Genomic DNA, 19,057 nt, shown 5'->3' on the forward strand with positions numbered 1-19,057 from the left:
CGCGTGCTCTGCGAACCGACAGCTTTAATCTTTAAAATGTGAAATCCTCGTTTCAGACACAGGCTGTTATTAGCAGATTTATGCCAAGCCTGGGGGATATGTTGTGTTGGGGGCTACTGCATCTGCACATGGTCTTTACAAAATCCTTCCTTCGCTGACTCTGCAGGTGTTTGTGTTACAAACTGATGCACAGTAAAGGGACTGCAGTTACAATACAGTTTTGGTGTTTGGGGTTTGTTTATTTCTGTAAATATCGATCTCCATTAGATTGTTGTACAGGCTGTTCTTCAGCATGAAAGAACAATATTTATTATTATATTGCACGGTAACCCTGTGATTTAGAGCTGATGTGGGCTACAGTGTGATTTGTGACGGCGTTGGCAGTGCTTCTGTTTTGGCAATCGCGAGCATTTATTTCCTATATGTCATGAATCATCAATAATTTCCTTGTAGTGTTATCAGGAAGTAATTTCGCACTTGCAAAGGCTTCTTATAGAAAGAATGCTTGGTTAGGCATAATTGTCGCTTCAGCAGTCTGTAGAATGTCACACATTATTTCTCTGTGCAGCAAAGATTACAGAAACGGAGGATTTTAATGTGCAATGTTGAGATCAGTGTGTTATATGATTATAGAGGAGGTTGGTATGCCAGGTAGAAGAGCACACTCACGCTATGTCACTTTTGAAAGATTAAAATAACACAATCTTCCTCCTACAAATGAAAAGTTTAATTCATAATCAATAAGACAGATCCTCTCTCAGTTCAGCACTCAGAGGTTTTGCTGCTGCAGCCTTATGTGGTCCGGCATGACCTGTAGCATATGGTGGCTAATGTTAGCTAATCCCAGTAAACTTTAGATAGATATTGTCATGCAACTGAGTCAGGTCGCCATCTTTAAGACTCTTCTCCACTTGTGCTTCTGTTACACTACATTTTACCATTTACATAAACATAATTGTCACTGAAGGCCACAGTTGCTGCTGTTCAGCGAAAAGTTACAGTCTTACTAGGAGAGATTCACAGTGTTTCAAGTCTGTCCTAAAACAATAGTCAGGTGACCGTTTGGACACTGAAATCTAAGACATGAACTTGATTTGTGTACTTGTGATGGCAGAAGCTTCATATTAAATGTTTGAATATGTTTTTGTGTGGATGAAGGACTGTGGATTTGGACCCCATCACTGATATTGAAAGTACCTAGAAACAGTTCAGTGATTACAGCAAGAAAAAGCTGTTTCAGGATTCATATGGGCACCTTACAGTTGTTTTTTTTCAGACATAAAAAACTGAGAGCCTTTCCTTTAAAGAATAAAATGATAGCAACATCATTCCTACTCAGAAATTAGGTGTTAAATGCAGATTCTAATAGCAATTTTAGCAGATGCCATAAGTGTTACTGGTAAAATCCACCATTATTTCGAGGAAAACAAGCTCAGTTATTAGATTGCAACTAATTTTGGTGACTTATTACGCAGGACTGAAGGTAAAGCAGCAGAACACAATGTCATAATTATTTGACGCCGTCATTAATCAGAACATTAAGTGCCCCAAATAACCCACTAAGTGTTTTCGTATGGTCCAGACTGTACGACATAACCCAGAAACCCACATTTCTCTCATAAGAACTTCAGGATAAATCCCAGGTTCAGTCTTGCTGGTGGCACAAAGTGACCACAGACCTGTTGGCAAATGTCTTACAGTTTTCTGCCATTTCTCATTCAGTTACAGAACAACACGATAACTGGGGGTTGAGAGGCTGCTAATCGAGCTGCTCTTTAAAGTTTATGAATTAGGAAAGACATTACTGTCACCTCCAGCTGACAGCTTTCCTCTCACACTGAATGGGACTTTGATGCAGAGAGAGCTGGATGGGAGATTGTGGTCTATTTATAGGGACGTTTTGTGAATTGTGGGCCAATCTTGAGTCGCAGTAGAGGAACATCGGGGACAGTTTTTTTAGGTGGATTTAATTGCCATGGTGAAGATCAAGCGAGACGTCGACGGGTTTGCGATCAGTTTAAGAGGACAGTGCACTGCGGACGCTAAGAAGATGCAGTTTGCAGGAGAGTTTTAAGGAATATTCCTCCCACTTCCTGCTTCTTAGTGTCAGCAAAGTTGCATAACGAGATGTCGAGTAGGTGACAATGACGATATTAGGCAGAGTGCACCCTCCGCTGACCTTCAGCAGATAAACCTGCGATGGAAAGATCAATGTTCGTCAGTGTTGCAGGTTTAGTTTCACATGGCATGAGGTGCTGTGTACTGTACCTTGGCCTCATTAGGAATGCGTTCCCCTCTCTAGACAAATAACACCATGCAATAAGCTCCTTAAAACAGATTTTGCAGATTTAAGAGTGAAGAAACTGTTGAGTTCTGTTCGAGCCACATTAATCCCTCAGTGCAGAGCCTGCTGTATCACGCATGGCTGTTTGTTTTGGAAGCTGGCGGCTTGAACGTGCAGCATATTTGTCACCTTGAATTAGGTTGATGTGGCCTAATTCATTCTGCAACTGTATTTTGAAGTTTAGTGTCACCAGCAGTACTGTTTTAATCCGAGTTCAATCTTTGGTCCTGAATTTTTGGCTTCTGGCTTCTTTTTATTTATTGTGGATTGAATTAGCGATAAATAAGCACAGGAGGAGTAGAGCAGTGTCATGAACTCAACCTTTGAACAAAAGTTAAAAGATAAGGAGAGAGGTTGGAGTGACTAGAGGAAATAAAGACGACTCTTGTGATGAGGATTATCTGATTTGACAGGTTGTGCGCTGAGTACTGACATGCTCATTGATGTAGTTGCTCATCCGGAGTCCAAATCTTGATCGCTTTGTGTGAAGGGAGCGGGGCTGAAGGTGCTGAGCGTTTTAACTCATTGTTCCTGAAAAGGTGATTATCACATGAGCTAATTAAACAAGAGCAAAGAGCAAATTAACAAAAAAGTTTAGTTGTTTTGTGTGAAAAAGCCACCTAGCAGAAAATGTGTCTACTTTAAAGACAGAATTTATAAGTTATGTTTCTTTTTCTCATAGACCCTCAGTTCCAATCCAATATTTCCCTAAACCAGAAGTTTACACAGGTGACTCTGGGTCGGCATCCCTGAGTAGCTATCTGCTCAGGACAGCAGCGGTTCGGTTGGAGGAGAGTTTACTTTATTCATGTGGATATGAATAATTTAGTCAGTCAGGTTCTGCCAGGGTTCACTCAGAAAATACAGACATGAAGGTACCAAGCGCTCAGTCTTTGAAAATATTTGATAAATCCAGGATTTCCTGAATAATAGGTTCCTTGTCCACAGCATTTCCCAACTAGAGACTATGTTTTCCGGCATGTTTTTGTCAGGGCTTTTTGGTGCTCATTTGTGTATTACACAACCAGTGGCACGTGGTGATAAATTGCCTGCAGTTCACCAGATATTTGTCTGGATAACACAAACTTTGAGAGGAGCAATTTATATAAAGTTGTTAAAAAAAGATACTGTCAGTTTTTGACATGCACTGCATTTGACATAAGTACATTTTGTTGGAGGCTTAATGTGATTTATGTAACAGGCCAGAGTTATATGGCTTGAATACATTAGTGATCCTGCTGCAGTCTGTCACCTTCTGCTACTGAATGATGAACTGCAGTCCCTGTGCTGTTGCCAAGGGCCGCTGTACTGTAAACGCTTGCCACTGTTTGCTACACGCACCTAAAAGGTGTCATTTCATATCCCCTGTGTGTGAACAGAGAATTTTTGGCAGCACAGCTCTTTTGTCTTTGGTGTCAGGGCAGTAGTAGCCTGGGCAGCGTATATCTGTGTGTGTCTTCGTGCGTGTGTGTGTCTGTGTGCTTGTGTGTGTGTGTATATGTGTGTTTTGCTGAGAACATTTTCAACTCTATTGTGTTTCCTCTCCATTGTAAACAAGACATGGAAATCAGAGAGATAAGCTGTGCTGTGAAGAGAGTTCCCAAATGGACATGAAGTCCTTTTCATCCAGTGAGTCCCAGAAAACACTGAGCTGCTGCATGATACAGAAACACGTAATCCACACGTTGAGTGTGAGCGTGTTTGTTTATCGGCCTTACAGTTACTCTTTAATCAATTCAATCAGTTTCTAGATGTAAAACCCTTCAAACAGCAGCCGTTCGGAAATTCCCCTTGTGAACCACAAACAGGACCTTGACATTGGTATTCGTGGGGCGGTGGAGGGGTGAAGCAAACAAATCCCAAGAGGTGAAACTCCAGTTTGATGACAACTTGAACTTGTGCTGGTGTAATATTCACCATGTTCACCATCTTAGTCTCGTGTGTTAGCATGTTAACATTTGCTAATCAGCACTAAACACCAAGTACAGCTGCAGCTGATGGGAACGTGATGACTGCACTAGGGAATCAAAGTTATTACATTTTATTCTATGGGGATCATGTATGTCTCCAGCAGATTTCAGGGCAGTCCATCCAATAGTTGTCAAGATACATGAATTTCACTCTGAACCACAAACTGTATGGTGGAGCTTGAGGAAAAAAAAATCACCAAAGTTATTAGGGATTTATCCACTGAAAAAAAAAAAAAAAAAAGCTGGACCGACTGACATTGCCATCCCCAGAGCCGTGTGTGTTGCCTGCATGGCTAAAAATAAAAACAAAAACTCTCTCTGGTTCCAGCTTCTCAATTGTGAGTGTTTTTTCAAGTCTGTTTAATTCAAACAGCCCGAAATCACACATTGCACATCTGCTTCAGAGGGTTTTACAATCTTGGCCACATACAACACCCTCTTTTCATAGACCCTCAGTTTGGATTAGAAGAAGACCCTGAGGGATCCCTCCCATGGGATGGCCCATACATACAAAGGCCAATCTCAAGGATACCAATTCACACAGAGAACAGACAAGAGATACTAAGAGATGGTGAAGCATGCAATACATGTCATACGTACAGTTCTGTACACGGACAGAGGACAGACTAAACCACACAGGCAAAAAGACGTGAGAAGCTGGGAGAGGCTAAATTCTTGCCTTTTGTCATAGTAAACTACATGTCTTTGGGGTTTGGACTGTTGGCAAGAAGATGTAACATTAGGATCAACTTGTGATGGCCATTTCATGCCGTTTTGTCGACCAAATGATTAATCACAGGAACCATCATTAGCTGCAACCCCAGCGTGTAGAATTTATTAGAGTCATGAGCGGAAAAAAAGTCAAAAAGTCTCAGTGCCTCTGAAATCCCATCACCACCTGCCCCTTCACCACCGTTTGGACAAGTCGGGATCAAGGTGGTCGTAGGGATCAAAAACAAACAGGTCTGACAGCGACACCCCACCGAGCCCTACGCAAAACCGCTCTCTGCTAACGAGCGTTCCCATGGTGATGATGATGGAGCAGGATCGGCCAAATCCCCTGTGAACGCGCCTCTTTGCCCCTACGGTGTTGAGTGAAAGACCTCCGCTCTGCGGGGGCTTCACTGACCCTCAGGAAATTGAACTGGAAGTTAGCAACAGGGGATTATTATAGCAGGCGGTGGCGCCTTGACCTTCAGCATTACACATTCGTGAGTTAAAGTGGATTTTGTTTGTTTTAGACTTGATGGCTCCCTGGAAACTTGTTGACAGTTACCTCCGGTTAAAATCCTTTTCATTTTTGCAGAAAGGGTTTTTATAGAACAAGAAAGGAAAAAAAAATCCTGCATGCAGTCAGAGGTCTCTGTGCATCACCTTTTGTCTATTATGAAACCACAGTTGGATGACATGAAAGGTTTTGCCAGAACAGCTTCGGTGCTCTCAGATTCTCCAGGTTTCCAGAGCTCGACTAGAGGGATGAACAAAAGATATTCCCTCATTTGGTGCTTTTGTACACCAAGATTTCTCATAGGTTTTAAATTGGGTTGAGATCTGTTGCCTGTGTTTCTTATCATTTTCATCCTCAACACACCATTCACAGACTCCTCGTGCTCTGTATGGAAGCATCTTCATTAATTGCTGAACTCATTTATTGAGATTCTTCCCCAAGGGCAGAAAAGAAGCTGCTGGAGCTTTTAATCGGTATTTTAATCAGTGACATTATTATTATTATCATTATATAGAACTGTGGTTCCCAATAATTGTTACTTGTCAAGCCTTAAAATTAAACAATATACCCAGACCCACCCTGACTTGGATCCTGGGTGGGGTCTCAGTTAGGACCCATGTGATCCTGTCAGGACCTCTACTTATGATTTATGGTGCGACCCTTTGGAAGGGGTCCCACCCCCATGTCTGTAGGAAACCATTTCTTTCTTCATGTTAACTTTGACCTTTGTTGACTTAGGATGTGTGAGGGTGGGGTATTCCCTGTCAGTAATGAAGCCTGATAGAAGTGGGAATGCCTCGGGGTCGACAACAGGTGGACCTTTAGATGATTCTGTCTGTGTTCATTCATGGCAGCAGGTGGATGTGTGAAATCTGGAAGCAGTGTCTCTGCTTTCTGGCCCTCAGGGCTTCTCTGTATAGTGTTACTGACAGATGTGTGGCCTCCTCTGTAAATCATGTTAGACTGTCAGTTAGAGCCTTGTCAGTTGGTTTTGTTCCCTCATTCAGTTTGAAATGTAATTAAATGAATGTGAAATACCACAAATCAATCACTGCGAAGAAGCAGATTTCTTCAGAGAGCCAGGATTATGTACCTGGAGTCTGCAGCACAAACACAATCCCCTGAGACCTATTTCACTGCAGTTACAGCACAGATAGGTAAACTGTAGGATGACAGTACAAAGTGCGTCTTCAGTTTTAAAGGATTAGTTTGACATTTGGGGAAATGTACTTGTGCTTTTTTGCTGGGGGTTAGATGAGAAGATCGATACCACTCTCTTGTCTGTACACTAAATATGAATCTACCACAAGTGACGGTTAGCAAGTTTAGCCTAAGAATTGGAAACAGCTAGCCCGCTAGCCTGGCTCTGTCCAAAGGTAAGAAATACCTGCCTACCAGCGCCTCTAAATTCAGACAAAAAGTGATATGATTTTACATTAGAAATTTGTGCTTTGAAAGGAGCTTGCCGGATCATCTCAGATAAGCTACATTTCTCCCCTGTCTCCAGTCATTATGCTACACTATCATTTTCTGGTTGTAGCTTCATATTGAAAGGAATATATATATATTTTTTTACACAACCTTAGATGAGAATTGATACTCGCTGTCACGTCTGTCCATCAAATACGAAGCTAAAGCGAGGAGACAATGCGAGAGACAGGGAGCTAGCTTAGTTGTGTCTAGTTAGCTGTAAAGCTAATATCAATATTTTTGTATAAAAATGTAACTTAAGTGTAAATGTCACGCAATTGTTTTATTGGCTAAATTGCAAAAGCGCTGTATGAATGGATTTATCATTTATCTCTGGCTACGAGTCGAGTTGCACCACTCTGATGTATGTCCATCGAAATTCACCTACCAGCAGTTGTAAGTGTTAAAAACTGAAGAAAATACTTTTTGTGGTTTTGCACAAATAGACTTTGTTTCTTGTACAGATTAAACAAACAAAATATAATGTCTTGATTAGTGAGCTTTAGATGTGTTGGTAGGCTGATTTTGTTAGCATTACAGATCCAGACTAGCTGTTTCCCTCTGCTTCTGTTTTTGTGCTAAGCTAAGCTAAACTGAGCTAACCAACTACTATAAAGTGGCGTCAAAGCAAATTTCCAAAATAAACAATTAAACTATTCCTTTTAAAGCAGCTGGGGTGATAGTGAACAACACAAGTAGAGATAAAGGCAGCGATGGCAGACAGTTTAACCCTTTCTGCTCCTGAGCTTCCTCCACACCAGCTGTTAGAGTAGCCACATTTTTAGCATCGCAGGGGGAGATGACTCGGTGTGAGGTCAGATGTTCTCACAGTCTCATGAATTAGACATGAATGGTGGTGTGGTCCGGCTCTGAGGAGGGGACAGCTGAGTGTGCAGGCTGATGGTGGCAACATGAGGCCATTAGTGACGTCTTCCTTATTAATTAGTAATGAACTTTGGGGTTCAGGTGGAGAAGGCTGCTAACTAATGGGAGGCAGTAAGTAGATTCTAGAAATCACCAGAAAGTGTCCACTTGTCCAGTGTTTGATATTAATTATTTATTATTATTTTTATTTTTCAGGACAAATCCTGAAGATTGAAAATACCCTGACTGATCTTGAATTTGATTATCTCCCTTTAAACCAAATTCTTTTCCTGGTGCTTAATGTACCATCACCCACATTACCACCATGCCTCTGATTTATCTCTTGTTTTTTGTCAGAACTTCCTTTCATTTCTTTGTTGAGACAGAGAGGAGTATCAGATCACTGTAGCCATGTCAACTGTGGCAGTGAGTGATGTGTTGTCCTGAAACACAACCAGTTTCCCTCCAACTGAGAGCTACAGCGCAACCGTTGGTTTGACAAAGAGGGGGGGGGGGGCACTCAAGAACTTTCTTCTCTTTCAGTCTGTGAGGTTTAAGACTGCCTGGGTTTTCCTGGACGCTTTTACACATTTCCAGCATCTGTCAACATCATCAATAACCACTTATGTATTTAATAAATTATGCTCTGGATGCTATTATTAAATTATTAAATTGGAGTAGTCTGGATTTAGAAAAGATTGTCCAGTGACTCTGACTCATTGGAAAAGGTTTCATCTTGTAAAAGTTAAATAAGAAAAGTTAGACCAGTAAAACCACAAAATATTTCACATATAATCTATGTATTCTCAGATACTGTAGGGCTGCAGGGATTAGTTGATTACTCAATAGAAAGAAAATTAATTGGTTCTCAAATGTGAGAATTTTCTGCTTTATTGAATATTTTTGTGTTTTGGCCTGGTATTCAAAACAAGACATCTGCTGATGTCACCCTTATATAGATGTCTGTTGTGATGGACATTCTTCACAGTTTTCTGATGTTTCGTTTACCAATTAAGTAATTTATCAATAAATTGACAAGATAATCGTAAAATAGCAGTGAGCGCTCTTTTATTGTGTAGGTGAAAGCAGAGCTTGATTTCATGTTAAGGTCTGTACTGTGTGTTACCGGGTTTAGATTAATTGTACTTGAATTTTTACTAGTCGTAGGTTTTATGAGAGTAGGGTGTCCTGTTGGCCGAGGGGCTCTTTCCTGTTATCTCTCTACTGTCAGCTTCTTATAAAAAATACTTGACTATGACACTGTACAATCACTGTGTGACACTCCTGTTAGTGCAGGCTCCACATCTTAAACCTGTCTCCACTTACCTGCCCCTTTAGTGAGCTGTCAGCTGTGGTGAACATTTTGGAGTTTTGCAGGAGTTATAACGCAGCTGTCAGAGTCTTTGTTTAAAGGAACTGTACAGTATTTGAGTGACTCCACATTCCTCGCAGGCATCATGCACCTTTCAGATTACAATTTTCAATCCAGCTGATTTAACAGTTGAGTCTTCGAGGTTGTGGATGTGTCTGTTTGACATGACATAAATGTCTTTTTCACCTGCATCGGGTGGGTTTGATGTTGTACTCTTTTCCAGGATCACCTTGAAACGTGAACTGACAAAAATTTGCCTAATCTCAACTTTTTTTTTTTTCTGGTGCACTGTGTTGTCGTTTGTGTTGCTATGTGACAGGCTCTTCCCTATAGCAACAGATGAGGCTGATCTGAATACATGAGAGACTGCTGGCTGTTTTCCAAAAAGCTGCAGTCAGTGCCATAGCAATTTTAGTGGTTGCTGCTTTTCATCTTATTGGAGTTCATCAAAGAATTAAATGAAGGGAATTAATTAGATTAACATTGAAGAGTCAACAGATGAATCATTGAACACAATCTAAATAATAGAACAAATCATACCAGTTTTATTGAGAATTTATTTCATTAACTCATTCATGTAACAACTTCACTTACATTACTGAAAGCACTGTGTTGCCAGTTTAAGGTCACATGGATGTCAGTCTGATGTAAAACCATCAGAGAACAACATCACTACAGAACACATGCCCTTTTAAGTGACGCTTTTAATGGAAATCCCATTATTGTCATAACCTTCAATTTCCTTAGTTGTCTTTGTTAGCGGCCTGCTACATGAGAACTGTTTAAGACTGAAAATGACACCAAACTGTGTAACAGAAGCTAAGCTGTATGTGTAACATCTCTGACCATTATCCACCCCAGAGCCTGACTTCAAAGCCCTTCAAACATAGAAAAAAAGATAGGATTTGCCATTACCCTTATTGTGAGCCCCTTTGACTGGGTACCCCTTCTCTTTTGATCTGTCACACCCCTTAATTTCCCCTAATTTCAGATTGTCCATGACAGTATGCATGACTACCTCAGTATAATCCCGTCCTATGTTGTTTTTGTTGCTCTTCCAGCTCCATGGCCGTCGCCGCTGCCCGCCCTCTTCCCCCGGGAGGTAACCTTCAAAGGCTCTGCTCAGCACGATGGATGACCAGCTGAGTGATGGAGATGGACAGAATCAAAGGACATGCTCCCTTCATTGTGACTAGATGAAGGGACACCTCGCCTTCCTCCAGCAGCGAGGGGACGGCACTGAAGCATTTTGATGTTCTTCAGACTGAACAGATGCACCTAAAAGAAAAGAAATCAGTTCTTTGGAGATCATTTTTGAAAAAGAGGAAATACTGATCAGATATAATCAGTTTATGTAACACTCTCTCTCAGCATATAGCTCATATGCTGACTGCTTCTCCCTGTGATGCTTGTTATGAGTTGTCCATCCACAACCAATGAGCCAGAGAGCTGCAGCAGCGAGGGGAGCAGCTGCACCACTTCCTCCATCACAACCTCTGACCCGTCCTCCATGTCCGGACACGCCGCACTACCTTCCCTCAGTGTCGGCCCTGACACCTCCAAGCATGGAGCTCCTCCTCCTCCTCCCCTGCCGCCCCCACCTCCGGGGGCTCCCCCACTTCCGCCACCCCTGGCGACCACCTCCACTAACCACAATGCGAGGAAGAAGCGACGCGTGCGCAGCTTCTTCTGGAAGCCGATCCCGGAGGAGAAAGTGCGCGGGAAGCCCAACATTTGGACGCTGGCGGTGCGGCAGCAGCAGTACCAGATCGATGTCCGCTCGGTGGAGGAGCTGTTCGGGCAGCAGGAGGAGGCGCTGACGGGCATACGAGGGGCTGCGCCAACCACTGGATCCTCTGCTCGGGTGTCCCGATCCCGCTCATTCAAGGAGAGCAGTAAGGATGAGGTGAGTGGTTGTTAGGAGTCTGCTGTAACACTGAAACCTGCAACAGGTGATGGAGGAGTGTAGAGTGATTATTCTTCCTCCTTAATTTGAAATAGCCTTTTTTTGGCCTTGGAAGTCACTACATTTAACACAGAGGACTCGCCCGTACAACCACCTTTTAAAACCCTACAGTGTCTCCTCTAGAGATTGATATGAGTTCCTGTTTGTATCATCATATATATATATATATATATATATCATATATCATATAGAAGATGATGATAGGATCCAAAAGTGCTTGTATTTGTGTCAAATGCTTTTTAATTGCTTAACCAGGTGAAAACATTTTATGTTTTATGTTTTTTATACAAATGAAAAACTTCCACACTCTTCATTTCCCATGGTCTACACAACTTTCATCAGGTGTATGGATAAGTATATATACATATATGCTCAGTGAATTATCCAACCAGAGCACCATAAAAGTAAGGTCAATTATTGAGCACATTGTCATCCAGGTAAATATGGAAAAAAAAAACATGCAATCAAAATAGTGACATTTTTTCATTATTGTGATTTTCAGTGATCACTTCTTTGTTTCTCAGTTTGTAAAATGAAATCAGATTTTTCTGTTGAATTAAATATTCTTAGGTTCTCGTTTCAGAGCTCAGATTCAATAAATGTATAAAACCTGAAGTCATGACACATACAGACTCTTAACATCTACTTCTATTGTTTTTGCAAACATGTGCAAGATGTACTGGTCACTTCAGGTCCTGAACACGCCACTGATGGGATTCAAAAGTCTCACAGTCATAATCATACAAAAGCTACAGCACATAACTCTACACTGCTCAGAATACAGTGTGTATTCAGACATCAGCAGGGACACATTAGGTAACGGTGCCCAGTTACAGCTTTTCTCTGAGTGTAAAAAATGATTTGTGTCCATAATCAGCACAAAAGCATGCTTGCGTCACTGAGTGCTCCTGGACAGAAACATGTGAACTGTAAAGCAACACCTGCGTGAGGCGTAGGGATACTCATGTCACAATGAACTGACTGCAGCTGGACAAACCTCAAAGTCTGAACAGTTGTTACTAAACACACCTTTGGGAGTTTCAAACAAAGCCACAATCTCTGCATGCAGAGACATATCTCTAGTGCCATCTATTATCTAGCCTTTGTGTGTATCATATACTGTATTATAAGATATGTGGTTAATACTATTGTTAGAGCTGCAGCTAAAGATTAGTGTCATTATAAATTAATTCCTTTTTAAATTATTCAAAAAAATTTAGAAGTTTCCAGAGCCCAAGACAACATCTTCAGATTGCTTGTCTGAAGTTTACAGTGTTATAATCAGAAGAAAAGGTGTAAATCCTCACGTTTAAGATGCTGGTACCTCAGAACGTTTGCTTTTCTGCTTCATAACTGACTTAAAAGAATAATAAGCTATCAAAGTTCTGCTAAAATAATTAACCGATTAATTAACTTATAATTTCAGCACTATATTATTATGCAGTGTGTGGATGTAAGCTTCATCACATGGTTTCTTTATGTGTCTTCTTCCACCTCAGCTGTACTCACCGTTTGTCATTCAAACCACAGCAGAAGTGTGTGACCGCTGTTTCAAAGCTTTAATTGGATCTTGTGAGGGAGCCTTTTTAAAAATGTACATTCTGTACCCATTAAAGGAGAACAGTGCAAGCCATTGTTAATGAAGGAGGCGTGACCTACACGTGTGGCCTGGTGGAATTTCAGTGTCCCATAGGGTGACTCTGAGGTTGGGGGGTCGGGGTAGGTGTAGGTAACACAAGCAAAAACAACGAGGAGTGGCCGGGAGTAGGGAGGGGTGTGTTGTTCCTGTTTCAAAGCTTTTGCTAATGAGAACTACAGTAAAATGACTCATGATGCCTTTCATTTGTTTTCAGATCAGCATTCTTGACTCCAAGAGGGGGATGAATGTGGGCATTTTCCTGAAGCAGTTCAAGAAGTAAGTCCTCCACCGCACCGGCATCAGCACCTGAGTGAAGAGCTGCTTCCATAACGCTCAGTGGATCATGTCCAGAGGGATGACAAACTAAAGGAAAAGCCATCTTAAAGAGTGCACGCTTTCAGACAGTGTCTCCTGGAAGGCATTCATGGTTTTGCACTCGGCTATTCACACAAAAAGTGACAGAAATAGTTGAATGAAAAAATGTGAAAGGAGAGCTAGAGAGAAAAACCCTGGGTACACACACACACACACACACACACACAGCTGGTCAGTCGCAGCGTGAAGTGGGTGTGAATGTCAGGAAAGGTACAGAGATTAGCGGACACAGCCCTCACTGTTCCAATGCCAGAAAGGTGTGTGTGGGGGGGAAGGCAGGATATTTGACCATCCTCTGGCACTGGAGAGTGACTGTTGATAATGGTGGTGATAACAATGCTAACAGGCTTCGCGTGATTTGCCGTGTGTTAGTTAGCACTCATAGCAACCCAGGTCGTGTCAGTCCAGGGAGTGAATATGATAAAACTGCTGCTTCATGGAGACTGATCACACGCCTTCTTTCTATAAGTCTGTTCTTTTTCAGTTAGTCTGTATTCTTTTATTCAGTAAGAGTCTTCACACCAGGTCAGTCACAGGTCACTGTAGTCCATTGTTTATCTGCAGCCTGGTGAGTGTGCAGCTGCTCTACTCCCTTCAGCAATCGTCAAGGTCAGAGGAGGCTCTTATTGATAGTGTTTGAGGCGCCTTAGAGTTTCAGGGACAGACAGTGTGCATCACTTTGAAGGCAAGGTCCAACAACATGAGTTTGGTATGTTTAAGTTTAGGAATCCAAAAGTTGCACACACTTATGTGAGAGATATGCATTAGCCTTATTTTTCTATTTCTATTTACCTATCTGCTTGATGCACCAAGCTTCAATAAATACTTCTACTTAAGACAACGTCAGTGATGGGAAATAGAACAGTAGCTTATAGACCTGTGATGCCATGATGTCCGATATACGATGCTGCTGTTGTGAGGCCATGCATAGAAAACTATAGATTCTGGTATTTTGATTTGTATCATGTAGTGTAGTTTTCAGTCCCAAATCTCCCATGGCTGTTCAGCTGGATTGATATCTGGTGACTGGGAAGGTCATAGCTTATGATTCACATCATTTTCATACTTATCAAACCAGTCGTGGAGGGGTTGATAAGATGGTGTGGAAGCATCTGTATTTGTTGTGTTTCTCCACTCATTTGTTCAGGCTTTCCCGTCCGCATATTTAGAATACAGTATGATATTTCATTGGGAGTAATGTAAATGAAACTCAGTGTTGTTGTGTAACTGCTTTAGAGATGGTGTGACCATGAGGCCATGTATAAGGAGTACTGGTACAGAGTGGCTAATGAACACTGGGGAAAACACTAATTGATCCCAAAGGAGATTTTAGGAGTCTGAACTGCAGAAATGAAATGAAGACTGATAATTTATGTGTTTTAGCTGTTAACGCTGCTGTCCCAGAGATATGAGACCCAACACTGATGGTATCATGAAAACATTCTCAGTTTCACTTTGTGTTTTACTGCCTGGCCGAGGAAAAATCCGTTCAAAACCTTTAAAACTGAGGGAGATTAGGGTCAAAATCTGTGTCACTTATTCTAATCGGCTTTCTTACCGCTCCATTGTTTTTAATTAATTGGTTCAGGAGCTCTCGAGGTGAGCTCAACCAGACTCAGCATTGTGTTACATACAGTAACTAGGCTGAAGAAGAGTGTGTTAGGTGTCTGTTTGCATGACGGTGTATTTGCATGGCTCCCCACTGTATTTTAATGACATTTGACTGTCAGCCATAATGTTCTCTGTGAGGACCGAGTCTGAGCAGTGACCTCAGCAGAGGCGGTGTTTATTTTTGTTTGTGGCTTTTCATTTGACTTCAACACTAATATATGTTCGTCTATATCATCTGTATATATTACCCCCTATCTTCTCTTATATGGTGTTACAAAATACTTTGTTTTTATAACAAGTGCAGAGCTCAACTTTATACTAACACTAAACTAAAGGAAATAGAGTTGTGAGGAAGGAGAAAGTTATGATCACAAATATTTTTTTTGTCACTGTGATTCTCATTTCATTGTCTTCTTTTATCGGCTCAATTCAAAATACTTAATTAATCTGTCAAGGGTCAATTTGGTGCAAGCAAGTTTGCAAACAAAAGTTAATTTACATACATAAAACAATAAAAAAAATACATATATTATAACGTGTTGAAATACAGAAGGATACTTATACTTCCAAAAGGTACTTGTGAGGTTTAAAGAGTGGATTTATGAGTCTATACACAAGGTGAAGTGACCATTTATTGCACTAATGCTGTTAACAAGTCTAATGGCTTCTGGAATAAAACCAAAATCCCCGCTATTGTTTTACAAGCAGGCAATCTAAAGCACATTCCTGATGGCATTAGCTTAGAGAAGTCATGGAGGATGTGTGGGGTCGCTGATAATCTGATCGTTAGAGGACTTGTTCAGTAATAAGCTGTGCTGGAGATTTTTGTCTTTTGCCCAGAAATTTCAGAGTTGAGGTTAAGAACAGCTTCCAATCTGATTCTGTTTTTTTGGCAAAGGAAAGTAAACCAGCAGAGGAAAAAAAATAATAGTCAGTATTCTGTGTTCTAGTCTAAAGGAGTTTAGTTTACATTGGTGGTAGTAGAGTCACACTGTTGACAGAAGTGAACTGGAACACTCTCCTGCTCTCATCTCACTTCAACACTAATATCTTGTCCTCTAAGTGCAAAACTAATTATACAGCAACCCATAAATTAAGGTTCAGAAATCACATACAGTCGCCTCAGCCTGCACTGTGACCCGCAGTACAGTGAGTGGGTAAAACTGACGGAGCAGCTCAGAATATGTTGAGATCCAATACAACCAACAAACTGTGGCCTCAAGGAGTTGAATGAACATGAACCTGATCGCAGATTATAAACCACTACATTGTCTATGAGGAAGAGTTGGGCTTAGTGCCCAAATAAACACAAGATTAAAAGAGAGCACCTGTGCCATTCATCGTGGAACTAAATTAAAATGAGCTGTCTGACTTCCAGGTCCAACCGCTCCATTGTTGAAGACATTCGACAAGGAGAAGGGAAGATTTATGGAGCAGAGCTGCTCAAAGACCTGATGAAGCTCCTTCCTGATGCAGAGGAGGTCTGTGTTTGACTATTTGTGTTGTGCATGTCTGGCTCTGAACAAATTATGAATAGCATAAAGCTTTTGAATAAAACTCATGATCTAAGACAGTTTATATAGACTGTAGACGCTGAGCTTCCCCTTTCTCTTTATTTCCTCCACAGATCAAGAAGCTGCAGATGTTTAAGGGAGACCCAGACAAGCTGACACTCGTCGATTCCTTTATGTACCTCTTGATCCAGGTGCCACGGTAAGTTGAATTCAATGGTGGAGTTTGAATCCTAGGGAAATGTGAAGTCACTTATTTGGCAGTCAATGAAAGGTGAAGGGTTTGCACTATTTAGAGCTTTATCATTTTGTGCATTGAGCATATTGTGACCGTGTAGTGCTTTCCTCATTCACATGCTTATGTAAAAGTATTATATTTGTACATACAAAGATTTAAGTGCTGCTGCTATGAGCCTGTTTTCATACTCTCTAGAAAGGACTAATCTAATTCCTCCAGATTTTCTTTTCTCCAATAGCATGGAGTGGTAACACAGCAATTGCTGTATACTAGTATTAGTGGAGAGTGGATGCAGTAGCCCATGCTGGGGGTGTGATGGAGAAATAATGCAATGATTGGCTGGACCAATTAACAGCTATAGACAGCCTCAAAGCCAGCATCAAATGCCAGTGGTACTTGAAAGGAGCTATTTGTAAGTTTTGCTATCGCTACATAGCCAATGTTAGCATCAACAGCTGTTTACTTACCAGTCTAGAAGAAACATTACAAGTTCAATATCAAACTTCATTCTTTTACTCACCAAGAGCTGTCTCCAGTGGTGGAAAGCAACGTCAATATTAACTCTTATCTCTATCACATCTTTTCTTCTACTGAAGTTAGCACGCTAACCAGCTAGCCCTGGCCCGTCTCGTCACTTTCTGATAGCGACTCACTGTAGCCTCCAATAGCCCCTTTAAGGCCTGTGGGCACCATAGTATTGAAATAAAACTTTTTTCTTTTTTTTTTAAATTATTTATAGTAAATCCTATAATATAAGTAGTGGCATGAAAAACATTCTCAGAGTAGTGAGTAATAACATTACTTCTAAATGACTATTGAGTATTCTGAGTTACTAAAAGCCTCAACCCAAGATGAAGATTTGTCAGGTTAATTTCCACTAAGTAAGCATCCTGTTTCTCCGTCCATCAACCATGACCACACATGAAACAATAGTTAAAGCTCTCTGTGGAACCTTCACCAGTGTTTTTAAACAAGACAGTCGACTTTTTTCCATCCCATCACAACCTTCAGAGTGAGGTTCATCACAGGTCGCAGATTTAACCGCCTCGTCTGCTCTGTCTCTGGCAGGTTCGAGATTCGGATCGAGGCCATGGTCCTCCGTGAAGAGTTCTTCCCTTCCTGTGCTGTGATGAGCCACGAGATCGATGTCGTCCGCGTCGCCACTAAAGGTAACAACACACGAGCTCCGCTTCCGTCATACACACACAGTCATATGCATCCAAGACGGGTGGCCCAGATATTTGAGCCGTCAGCGGTGATAAACAAAAAGCAGGAACGTGTCACCTGAGATACAGTGATGTGGGGACAGAGGGGAGAGGGAAGGCTGTGTCATCTTGGTGCTGCTTTGTAATGTTGATTTAAAAATATATATATATATATATCAATTAAGTTGTAAAATTGACTGTAAGTGATTGCAAAAATTGTCATCAGCTTTGTTTAATTTCAGTTGACAGTTGCTGTGCAACAACACAGCAGCCTGATGTGTGCTTTATCCTCTTGCTCAGCCTGTGCTACAGAATAACAGCAACAGAATTTTTGTTAATGGCATCAAGTGAAAATTAACTTGAATATGACCTAACAAGACTAAAAGTCTACATGCTAGTGGCTCTTTAAGACTCTTTAAGGCTCTATTTAGGCACTATGGTGGCACAATGTTTACCATGTTCACCATAGCGTGTTAGCATGCTAATGCAAAACACAATGTACAGCTGTGGCTGATGGGAATGTCATAAGTTTTTGCACAAATTAAAAAAAAAAAAGACTTATTATGCGGAGTGTGAATGTGGTGAAAAGCAGTGAATGAAACGACAATCCGATGACGCTAGCATGGCTGAAGATGCTATGTGCTGCTGAATTTGTAATGTGTAGCTGTACACACACACGCACACACACAGATCACATGCCTGTATCCACATCCCCAAACATATTCTGGGTGTTTATGAACTCACCAACAAACTTTGAAAAATATTAAACTATTTTTTCGAGCATCACTTGAGCCTCAGTGTCATTTTAGCTGAGTCACACTGCCAGGCTCTTTGTGCCGTATTGCATTTTTCTTAAAGCCTTGTTTCTACAATAGCGCGACCTTTTCCCTGCATTGCAGGGCTCTCACCTAAACGCTGCATGGAGAAAATTAAGAAGAACTTTGATGACACCATTTAATTAAAACTATCTGCAGTATTTAACATTTAGCCCTACTGTTAGCACTAAAGGGACAGATGGTCGAAATGTAAAAGGAAATTCATGTAACTACAGATGAGTCTGAAAATGCTGTCATTATTACTGCTGGCTGTCAAGTGTGTGTGTGTGGTGTTTAACGACAGTAAAATGGTGTGTGACGGGCTGTTGTGATCTGCTTTCTATTGATCTCTTCCTATAGAGTTGATGAGTTGTGAGGAGCTTCATGCCATCCTGCATCTGGTGCTGCAGGCCGGAAACATCATGAATGCTGTAAGTCTGCAAGTCATG

General features: G+C 41.2%; 1 protein-coding gene across 1 annotated transcript in view; it reads left to right on the forward strand.

The window, feature by feature from the left end:
• The window catches only part of fhdc1 (FH2 domain containing 1), a 33,655-nt gene that overhangs the window by 3,721 nt on the left and 10,877 nt on the right, over window positions 1-19,057 (forward strand). Inside the window, exons 2-7 of the mRNA XM_056372510.1 lie at window positions 10,310-11,154; window positions 13,068-13,129; window positions 16,218-16,320; window positions 16,467-16,552; window positions 17,657-17,757; window positions 18,969-19,039. Coding sequence (XP_056228485.1) covers window positions 10,654-11,154; window positions 13,068-13,129; window positions 16,218-16,320; window positions 16,467-16,552; window positions 17,657-17,757; window positions 18,969-19,039 — 924 coding nt within the window. The 5' untranslated portion in view covers window positions 10,310-10,653. The remainder of the gene's footprint in view (window positions 1-10,309; window positions 11,155-13,067; window positions 13,130-16,217; window positions 16,321-16,466; window positions 16,553-17,656; window positions 17,758-18,968; window positions 19,040-19,057) is intronic.

The sequence above is a fragment of the Seriola aureovittata genome, chromosome 3 (assembly GCF_021018895.1).
Source record: "Seriola aureovittata isolate HTS-2021-v1 ecotype China chromosome 3, ASM2101889v1, whole genome shotgun sequence".
In the NCBI taxonomy this organism is placed as follows: Eukaryota; Metazoa; Chordata; class Actinopteri; order Carangiformes; family Carangidae; genus Seriola; species Seriola aureovittata.